The sequence below is a fragment of the Populus euphratica genome, unplaced genomic scaffold, assembly GCF_000495115.2.
Source record: "Populus euphratica unplaced genomic scaffold, PopEup_1.0 scaffold1.1, whole genome shotgun sequence".
In the NCBI taxonomy this organism is placed as follows: Eukaryota; Viridiplantae; Streptophyta; class Magnoliopsida; order Malpighiales; family Salicaceae; genus Populus; species Populus euphratica.
Window position 1 is genome coordinate 2468776 of NW_011499845.1, and position 11306 is coordinate 2480081.

The 11306-nt window shown below is 37.3% G+C and overlaps 1 protein-coding gene across 1 annotated transcript in view; it reads right to left on the reverse strand.

The window, feature by feature from the left end:
• Nucleotides 1–121: 121 nt before the first annotated feature.
• The window catches only part of LOC105114525 (sister chromatid cohesion 1 protein 4), a 12194-nt gene continuing 1009 nt past the window's right edge, over nucleotides 122–11306 (reverse strand). The window contains exons 2-15 of the mRNA XM_011011121.1: nucleotides 9439–9700; nucleotides 8933–9030; nucleotides 8782–8831; nucleotides 8417–8466; nucleotides 7493–7601; nucleotides 6443–7307; nucleotides 5931–6320; nucleotides 5630–5774; nucleotides 4896–5032; nucleotides 3336–4378; nucleotides 2697–2730; nucleotides 1885–1993; nucleotides 935–1064; nucleotides 122–508 (exon numbers count right to left, since the gene is read on the reverse strand). Coding sequence (XP_011009423.1) covers nucleotides 410–508; nucleotides 935–1064; nucleotides 1885–1993; nucleotides 2697–2730; nucleotides 3336–4378; nucleotides 4896–5032; nucleotides 5630–5774; nucleotides 5931–6320; nucleotides 6443–7307; nucleotides 7493–7601; nucleotides 8417–8466; nucleotides 8782–8831; nucleotides 8933–9030; nucleotides 9439–9700 — 3521 coding nt within the window. The 3' untranslated portion in view covers nucleotides 122–409. The remainder of the gene's footprint in view (nucleotides 509–934; nucleotides 1065–1884; nucleotides 1994–2696; nucleotides 2731–3335; nucleotides 4379–4895; nucleotides 5033–5629; nucleotides 5775–5930; nucleotides 6321–6442; nucleotides 7308–7492; nucleotides 7602–8416; nucleotides 8467–8781; nucleotides 8832–8932; nucleotides 9031–9438; nucleotides 9701–11306) is intronic.

Below are 11306 nucleotides of genomic sequence, written 5' to 3' on the forward strand. Positions count from 1 at the left end.
TGGCCCATCGCAACCAAAAGGTTAATTTGCCATTGTTGCTTCGACTAAATTAAAATGGCAATGACATCTTTAGAAACTGACACTCAAATCTACCTGTCACCAATAACAAATAGCACAGTAATTGTAGAGGCAAACAAATAAATTAGCATCTTCAATTGCAAATGTTAATATGTTACACATATTTACACACATGATCCACATTACGAATGTTACACCTGATACTGTAACATATGCAACTCTACTGCGTCGTTAAACTATCAGTTACACCAACTATGAGGAAATAATTTAGAGTAAGGAATAAATATGACGAAAAGGGAAAAAGAAGAAAGAAAATCCCCAGCTCACTCAGCACGAGCTGAACTAGACCTAAATTGATTTTATCAACTGTTTCTGCCTTTCCTACCCGAGATCAGAAGTCTGATTTCATGAGCTTTGCTCGTGGCTTTACATTGATGCTGTCAAAGGGCTTTAACTGGTCTACATGGATGTAATCCCTTGTTTTAAGAACCTGCAAAAGGGCAAAGATTAACATCATCAATAATCATCGAAGTCAAGAGGGAGGATCCACCGCCACACAAACAAGTTGCAAACAACAGAAGGATAACTAGAATATCATCCAATGCATTTTAGCATATTATTCATCGCTGTTCTATTTCTCAATAAATCTTTCCAATATTCAAACAAGCACCCTGTATTAAAATGTCTTGGTCCTTGCACAGCTCTCTATCTCCATATTATGTTGCCACTGTTAAAATTTAAAACGAACTGCTTGCCCCCTGCCTATACTAACAAGTCCTTCCCACATCAAAATTATGCAAATCCCCTTCAAACCCATTCAACACCTATTTTTCAACTTGAAAGAAATATTTATGTCCTTATCAGATCTTCGAAACACAATATGGTGTTCACCACAACCCAAGTGTGCAACACATACCAAAGTTTCAAAGAACATTCTTGATGCCTCCTTCCGAGTTTTACCAGCCAGAAGGTTGTCCACTGAAATGACCTTCCTTCCATTTCCACCTTCATTATCAAATATAGTCTGAAGGTACTTGGCAACAGCTCTGCAAAAGAGAGCATCCACAATTTATCGTAATCATTCAGCCTAATTTTTAATTAGAAATGCACGAAACATATTAAAGACTGCATTGAAGACGCAAACAAAGAATCTCCACAGCCAGTATTTTTAATGTAAAATTACAAGGATTAAAAGGGAGAACACTGTCTAAGCTCATTATGATCCTGATCATCATAACCAGGGAACATCTTGCGATATCTTGACAACTCTACAACAAATAAATAGTTTGTTCACTCTTTATAGTGGAGGACACGAAGATAGTATTAAATTGTATGCTATTAAGTGATAATTATCATAGCAGGGTTGAGAATGTAAATAATTCAAAGCTTTCAACTAACATCCCAAGTTTGCAATGCCATCGTGTTTCCTCAAATATGCCACTCATATACCAAAACTTGCTAAAAACCAACATGGCTCTGTAAAGCAACCCAGAGAAGCTTTGGGGTAAAAAGAACAGCTTTGGATAGAGATTGAAAGACAAGGCAATCTCAGCTACAGTATACTGCTTTACACTACCCTACAGACCCACAGATGAAGTGCCAAAAAATAAAGGAAGTGGAGGGCAAATTTTCAACACATTAAGCAGGCAGATATCATATACCTATCATTTTGACCACATAATATCTAGGCATGATCTCAAATACCATGCACAACAGTAAAGTATGCGCGCCCAGCATGCCAATGGAAATCTGTCCTAGATCCTATATGAATGCACACCAACAAACAGATACACACACATGCACACACAGACAAAACTCATTTCCATATCATCCAGCAAGAACCCAGCCCACATGATCCGCACACACCTGGTGCGGGAAGACCATCCACTATTGTCAAGAAGGCAAGCATCTTCAGGACCTGGTATGCCATCATCATCATTTCCACCCATCTCATCATCATCTACATTCAAAAATTCTGAAAAGAAAATAGGCAAACCACCATTAAAAACAGAAACTCCACCAAATAGCACATACAAGCAGAAGAGAATTCTTCGCAAAGAAAATCAGTTCACTGTCCTAGGCCAAAAAAATATTCATGCCATTGACTAAAACAGGAAGGCCAAAGAGACTATCAAATCGCAAAACCCAAAAGTGATACCTAAAACCTGCTATAGCCTATTTCAAGCAAAGTTGATGGATGCATAAAATACCAACGAATTATGAAACTATAGAAACAAAGAATCAGCAGTTAATTGGCTTGGATAAAAATAAAACTATGATTCTGTTAGGACCTAAAACACTGTAATGAACCAAATAAGCTCCATATCCAATCTAAATCATAATTCTGAATTCCTCAAATCTTTGAATCTTCTTTTTTTTTTTGGCATGTTCTCCATGCCTGCATTACTGTCGAGAACAGCTCTTTGCAACTAAATTTGAAATTTAATATCCCTACATAAATGATGTTTGCTGATAATCTACCGAACACTAAAAAATGAGGAACAGATGTCTTCAACATTAAGTTTTACATATTTTACGCTACAAAAAGAATGTCTAGCACCAAACATGTTTAAGTGTTTACTATATATATGACTGTTCATGATGAAAGAAACATTATAAGAAAGAAACACAATTAGAGGTTTGCAAATACTTCATTAAACTATGAAAGAGAAGCTCACCTGTATCATTTGCAAATGCAACATCTTGAAGATCCTGCACCATCAGACAATCTATTTAGCCAATGCTGGAATTATTTACAGGAGATTCTACTCATCCAATAATAATATGAGAGTCCATAACCATATTATAATTCCATGCTAGGACAAAGTGATGCCAAATACAAATTGGCTTTTGAAGCAAATTGCAACACATTTAAGGGAGGGCAAAAAATTAAGCATGCCAAGCTATTACACATGGCTTCTTACTTGTGCGTCATAGTTTGTGACTGCTCTGTTTGCTAACCGCTAAACATCTCTTATTGAAAAATTTAAAACAAATAAAAATTAAAGGATCAGAAACAGCCAGACAAGTTTCCACCAGATAAAAAAACAAAAAACAAATCAAGTTCATTAACAACAGAATAAACTGTGTTCCCTAATATTGTTCGACAACAGAAAAACTAGGTGTGCAAAAAAAGGAACAAATTTAGATGCACCTCGATGCCAAATCATGTTTTACAGTTACAAAAGCAGGCACAAGGAAAGAAAAAAAAGCAAAAAGAAAAACATAAAAAGCACCCAGATGACAGAAATGAGTTCTAATGAAGATGCCTTACAAGAGAAAATCAGAACAAAAATGATATCAGGTGTTTAACTTACAGCAGGATGGTCAGCATAAGTTATTTCAGCATCCACAATTCTCTGTGGATCAGTTTCTCGAGAAACAGGATAATCTCCACCATTTAGAGAATCATTTTTGAAGTCCGTATCAGATCCTACAGGAAATGTAGGGTTCGTCATTAATTCTTCATTACATAGATGATTAGAATCTCGGTCCTTGTCAACATGCCCTGAGCTCATGGCTAGGCCCCCATCTTCATTACCATCCCCTAGCTTGTCATTTTCAACACCATCCTGAGTTTGGTCAACATTTACAGAAGTGAGGTTAATGCATTCACCAATCTCTGACGATATACTTGCAAGCAATGTGTCTGCATCATCAGCAGGTGCAGATCCATCAGCCTGAAAATCTACTCTGATTTCTGCTGGTCCGCCAGCTTCGCTTTCTTCCAACAAAAGTTCCCATTCCCTTGATTCAGTTTCAACTGCAACAATATTTTGTTTATGATGTTTTAAAACTTCAATGTCATCGAGTGTTTTTCCATCACTCACATCCCTTAAATCAACCTCCCCAAATACTTGAGTATCCATCATATCCGATGGCAGAATTGAAGCATCCATCTGCAGAGAACCATCTGTGCCAGTAAAGCCATCCATGAGAGCCATCCCATCCACCATGTCACCAGCATCTCCAGAAATCAGTTCAGTGTGCGATCCATCAAAATGCAGAATAGTGGTGTGGTTTGCAGCATCTGTAACTTCCACATTCCCTTTATCAACTTCCATTTCAGTTATTTCCCCAAATATTCCATGTTCTGAAGATCTGTAACCAGAAACATCGACAATAGCACTCATTTGCCCTTGCTTCTCAGTCCAAATGAGATTCTCAGCAGGTTGTCCATCAACATCTTTTCTGCAAATAACAGGTTCAGTGCTTGCTTCCAATTCATTAACTTGAGCAACAGCTGGTCTACTAGAATCCTTTGCCACTACAGAAGCATTGTTATCATCATTGTCATCTATCTCTATTCTGCTCAAATCAAATGTTTCACTGTGCAAACATGTCAGCTCTGCCGACATACCTGAAAGACCAAAATTTAATCAGCTTGTATCTTCATAAGCAAACGAAATTTGGTTGCATGAATAACAATAAAATCAAATGAAGCATGCATAATTTAAAGACACGCAAGAAAATCAAAGGTTATAAAAAAAAAAATTCATGTCCACTGAAATTTAGCCAGCATCTTCACAAGCTGGGAGTGAATCAAGTGAAGCTCATGGCACAAGCTGAAAGAAAAAAAGAAAAGGGGGGGTGGCGGGGGCAATCATCCACTCATGAAATACAACTAGATTCTGTTGTAACATTCTTCTGTTGAAAAAATATAGAGAAGGGATTCAACTTTGATTGTTACAACATGAAAAGATGTTCCTAAATTGTGTACTGTGGGCCTATAAGAGCTCTCAAAGTTAATAGGAGAGTCACATTGATTGTTATAACTAAAGCCAGGACATAATCAGACAGAACAAATCATTACAATTTAAACAAATAAATAAATTACAGCAAACAAGCATGCTGAAGATTTTGCAAAATGCACTCACCAGTCAATACTGGTTCACTGAAAATTTCTTCATCTAAGGATTGTCTCTGAATCATTAAAATCTCGGTGCGTGTGCACGGAGCTTTCTTCCGTATGCGACGTATGTCTTCAGTATTAGTTAACTGTTGGCGTATTGTACTTGACAGGGGGGAAATGGAAAACCATCAGCAGTATTTAACAGATTATAAAAAGTCTACGACACCCAAATATTTAGTGCATCATTGAAATTTATATTCTTAAACCGATTGATTATGCAAGTGAGGGTCAGAAAAATACTTGGGTAACCTATCTCAAAACAAATTATAGCATATACTGCCACTGAAGCCCAGTAGACAAAAGCACAAAGCTATATTAAGCCTAATGGGTAACCTATCTTCATGCAACTATATCAAAGGGAGTCAGAGTTGTTCAACAAAGCTAAAGGGATCATTGAACTGCAAAGACAATGAGCTTATGCAACGGGTAGATAGAAGAGACTCTTTCAAGAAACAGCAGCAGCAACATACTTAATTTAAGTGTATAAATTTTATGGCTCAACAGGGATGGGGGAAAGGGGTTGTAAGAGACAATAGCTAGCAGAATTTTCCTATTTTATTAGTTCAATAGTTTGACATGCAAGAGAGGCTTGCTTTACTGCCAGACTCTTAAACAAGTATAGATATTTACTACTACAAATAGCAGTTGACAACAGGTAACTTATGAAAACAAGAATAAAATGAAAAAAAATAGTCATACTCGCCAAGCAAGACCATTGAATCATCCATAAGCACCTTCCTCTTCATGGCACTAGGACGAGATGCAGACCGGGCACGTTTCATGGATGCCACTTCAGGTGCAGGTGGAGTAGTTTTCACTTTCAGAACTGAAGATCTTCTTCCAACTGAAACAACAATATGCAAGGTCAAACATGCCCACATATTTACAAAAGTCACCTTTTCTCAAAGCAAGTCCACTGAACCTTTTTTCTTGTTATATATACACAACTCATGAGTCATGTCACAGCATGGCATTCTAAGAGGCATCAAGAATCATATACCTAATATAGAAGATAGCAAGTCGTCATCATCAGGAATGGAATCCACTGTTCTCTTTGATCTAGAGACACCAAAAGAATCAACTGAATTTAAACTCTGCACAGTTAGTGAACTTTCTGTAAAACTACGCTTTTTTCCAGTAATGTTGGTTCCAGCACTGCTTCTGTCACCCCCATCTACGATTTCTTCTACTGGAGTTGACTCAACCAGCAAATCATTTGGCTTATCAAGAAGCCCTTGAGGTAAAGAAAGCAACTTTTCAGGTGTAGGCAATTCAGAAGTCAAGGGACTATTCAATTTCCCACCATCTGCTTGAATTTCTCCAGGTAAATTGAGTTCAGATATCTGATTTTCCACTGATTGTATAACATCAGTCACATGGCATTTTTCACCTGCAAGGGTAAGAGATCCATTAAACATTAAAAAGTATAGCTTGTAACATGTGCAGAAGATTCAAACAACACCTTGCACAACAATTTACTCAAAGTTCATTCATATAGCTTGTAGAACAAACCTTGCACCTTAGTGGAAATTCCAGAAGCATGGAATACTTCCTCCCCATTGGACATCTCCAATGAACACGGTGCAAGACCTTGTGTTTCAGGGGGAAGCTGAAAATCATCATTATTAATCCCATGAAATGATGAATCAGGTCCACTCATGTAGGAATTGCATGCACGGAGCACACCCATGCAATTGTGTGTCTTTTCTCCATCATCTTTGCTCGAAGAATCAGGATCCTCTGGCCCTCGGTGAGCCTGAGCATCACCCTCTGGGGCACCAGCCAATTCCAATGGACAGCCAGTATTCGCATCTACAGCTTTTCCAAGTGAGCTCAAGTCTTCCACAGCATTAGCAATTTCGAGATTATCTGGTTCGTGTAGCCTGACTCCCGTGGATTCTCTGCACTCACCATTGATTTTATCGACAAAGGGCACAGTGACCTCACCATTGCAGACAATGTTATTTATCACTTCTACATTCTTTGATCCATCTAATGCACAAACCGTCCCATCTGCTGCTAAACAATCTATATTCACTGATGTAGATAGTAACTCTCCTTGTGACTCTGCTTGATTGATTTCCAAATCACCAGGAAGGCAGCCATTCTCCTCAGCAGGTATGCACACAACAGTATCACAGTTTAAATGATTGCCCAAAGACAAATTCATTGTGTCATCCCTGTGATGATTTGGCTTACTGGAAGCATTTCCAGTGCTCTCTATGCCATCGGTCAAATTGTTATCTTCTGATTTTAAATGATCATCACAGGCTAGACCATCCTGAACACTGGACAAGTTTGGCTCTTCTACTAACCCAGGAGTGGAAGGAGCCTGAGCATAGTCCAGAGATTCAGAATTTGAAGCTTGACTTCCCATCTGCTCACAAGGGTAAACCATTTTCATCAGCTAAAATTATCCTCCCACTTCCAAGAAAAATGATAAATTCAACAAATTACATTAACAAAAATCAATGGACCACATTAAGAGGAAAAAAAGTATTGGGTGAAGGGAATAGGAGACTGCTAGAGGTAAGAGAACATATTTCGGATTTCCATATCAACCTTGTTTCTAGTACCATTCACTGGCATGGCTTCTGCAGTTCCAATCACATCATGATCTTCCTCTACTTTTGGTTCCAATGGCTCCGCAGACGTCTGCTGAAGACTCAGCCTGCAAAAAGGGGGTTGATATTATGTATTAATCACCAGGTTAACTATCCACACATATTCTATGAACTTATATTTTCAAACTTTGCACATTGTAAATGATTCCATGAATCAACAATCACTAATTACCCACAATAATAATAATAGCCTTGTGATGGACTATTTATTATGGAGTGGATGTTGAGCCAGGCATACATTGCATGCAAGCTATCTATTTCCTTTATCTTAACCAAATGCAACCATGAAAACCTCATTAAAACCACAACATCATATGCTTATACTCTAGACTGCAAACACTAATTTCATCAATATGAATATTTTTAGATAGAAGGTTAGTATCCTATCTGTGACAGTTTGCCTTGAAGGGTGTCCATGCAAACTAAAGTACACACAGATGATACACTCATCCAGCAACAGAGCAATTTATTAATATCTCCATTTATATGCATTGTGCTCTCACCAAATTAACTGCAGCTACAATGACATATTACTATTGGGCACAAAGACTTGACCAAAGATAACAAAACATAGTCCATGTATAAATAATATGAATGGGAATTATGCTCAATCACATACTTGAAAATGAATTCTAATTTGCATTTATTAATATAACACTCAAAATATTAGCATTTGGTTACTGCAATCTGAAAAAACATCTATCTATGGGACAAGCACAAGGCTGTCTTTCAAATAGTATCTCCCCGCCATCGAAAAAATGAATAAAACAAATTGGAATTTGAAAGTATGTGAACAAATGAACACACAATCACATGAAAGGTTTGAAAAGGAATCAGATAGCAAAGTTGTAGAAATCCATACTCTGAAACTTCATCAGACCTTGGAGCTGCAACCTTGTCTAGGAACAGGTCCTGTTTATAAGCAACCCATGAAAGAAAATTTAGCAATCACATGATACAATAAAGTGAGCTAGTGGATGAAACAGATTTATCCAGCACCATAAAAAACCTGGATGGTAGGAGGTATTGAGAAAATCTCATGCATAGAAGCAGAGCAGCGCACCCAGCACGTGGCACATGAGGGTTCCAAATTTAAAAATATGGTTGAACAAATCTACTATCACTAAATACCAGTAAAACTGTAAAACCATATTGACCAAATTGCAGATCAATGTAGATTCCAGCCCATCTTGCAAAGATATATAGACAAAAGCAAAACAAAATTACCTCTTCAAGGTCCAAATCAACATGAGAAGTGTCACCGTCACCAAACCGCTCTGAAAGCAACCCCAAAATATATCAGAAACCCATTAAGTGCACAGCCATCTCTATAAAATTAAATGTAATATTCCCATGACTTGCAAAGGCATACACTAACCATCCAATCCAAATTGTGATGTGGAGTAGACAACACCATCCATTGTGTCTTGGAGGGTAATCTGCTCCCTTGTACTAATGTGATGATCAACATAGTTGCTGCAAGAAAGTGCTGTGTCAATATCAAGATAAAAAGGCATCATAGGTCCTAGCAGGAAATTGACATATTATGATTCAGACCTATATTCAATCAATAGACAGGGAAAATGAACACTATGAAATTCTCCTGAATCTTCTACAATCATCAGAAGTTTGCAGCAATACATTACCATATAAGTACCAAAAAAAATCAAGCCATATAATTAGTCCAGCAGAACAGGCCATGTAGTCACTTGAAAAACTTGGATGGTCAGGCATCTAACAATTACTGGATAAAGACCAGTGCACATAATGGTTGGACCCTTTTAAGAATGAACTCAACTCCAGATCCTCGCAAGATCAGCGTGTATCTGGAGCTCTTTTGATCTACAAAAGTAATCAACATTATTCAGATGTTTTGGAACTAACCCTTGAAAAATATCATTGTCTGGAAGCTCAAAATCATCAAGATCAAAAGTCTCTGGCAAGGTGATGGAGTGATATGGGGCAGTTGATTCTTCTGGTGGTAAATCAACAGCAGTGGAGCGGAAAGCTTGCTTTACCTTGAGCAAAGCCTCACTGCAATCATCAAAAAGGTAACTCACCTTTCTAGAATATATCCTCACCACACCAAGCAGAAGATGACTAGACAATCTCAGTGCAATTGGTACGTCAGGAAAAAGAATAGAATCTGCTCAAAAACAGAAGATACATGAGCCAAGAAAGAGTGAATAATCAAAAAAACAGGAAGCAGTGAGAAGCCAAATCGAAATTTATCAAATCCATTCAAATGAATCTCCGACTATGATGCTACCAGAAGATAAGCATGAACATGGAATGAAGGATGATATAAAGCAGGAAATATCAAAGTTTATATTTAAACTAAGGCCAGAGGAACCAAAGATGATAATTCTTTGAAGATAATGAACAACTAAGAATCAATGTGCCATATATGAGACAATCAACGGACAACAAATACAAACCGCATCAAAGACTACACAAATGCTCCAACTCATACAACTGCTCTGAATTTCAATGTTTACTTGTAACAGATGGACATAACTTAACTTTGGACACGCATCTACCACTAGCCTAGGATTAAAATATACTCAATGCTTGCAGGATTATATAATTCTAGAAATGACACATTTATTCAATCAGCATAAATTACAGCAGCATTTTCTATTTGAATACAAAAGGCACAACAATTAACAATCATCCCAGATCAAGGAAAGAACTAACCATGCTGGTTCCTCTACATGAAACACCATTCTTATTTTCCAAGTGAGATACCCTATCCAAAGTATGCTCAATGTAATAGGAATTGAACAAAAAAGACAATTTTCACTGATAACGAAGATAGAGAAGGATCCCATTGGCTCGTAACAGCTTGTTAGCAAATCCATTTCATTTCTAGCACCCAACTATTTTACTTCCCGTGGATCATAATTACCATGGGAGAGATCCTTTTAGTAATGTTTATGTTTCCATGTATATCAACGATGATAAATCAAATCAATTATGTACTGCGTTCAAGAAGAGGAACATGTTATTGTTGATTCATTGCAATGTGGCAATGAAGCTTCAGGCTAAAATTTCTGCTTTTGTTCATGGTCATTTTGGTTTGGTTTCTTTTGGAAAGCTGGCAACACAAAGTTGTATCCATGAAAAAAGAGGTAGCTTTGGAGTTTTCTTCCTCGTACTCTATTTTGATTGATTTGAATGAAGAGCAATAATAGTAATTGAAGTGGAGGATGGCCCCTTTCTCAGTCAAAAGAATTTTTAAGCAGTGCAATGGAACTAGGACAGAAATAATACTACAGTTTCCTTCATTAATTTCTGCTTTTAGATAGCAAGTAGACTGGAAGGCTTTGGTTTCCTTCAAGCATATTACAAGTGTTCAAGAGGTGGTGTCCCAAAAAACATCTTGCTTAACTAGTTAATAAAACAAAAAACAAAAGGAAGCCAGCTCTAGCAATAATTGCAATTTAATGTCAATGGTTACAAAGCGATACAAATATAAAGACGGCAGGAGATTGACTAATAACCTAATAAGACAGATGACCAGATCACAAATAATCTGAATAAATAAAATTATTACTGCTACAACAACTAAAGAAAACTTTGGTAAATGAAAGCGAACGTCATTTTCATTTTACTCGGTAGATACAGGCAACTCAAAATATGCTCCAACTGTCCCAAAAAAAACCAGATACATCCCAGAAGGAAATTAAATATAGCAAAACAACGAACCCCATGGAACAGTGGTGTTCCACTTCATCAGTCATTAGAGCGTC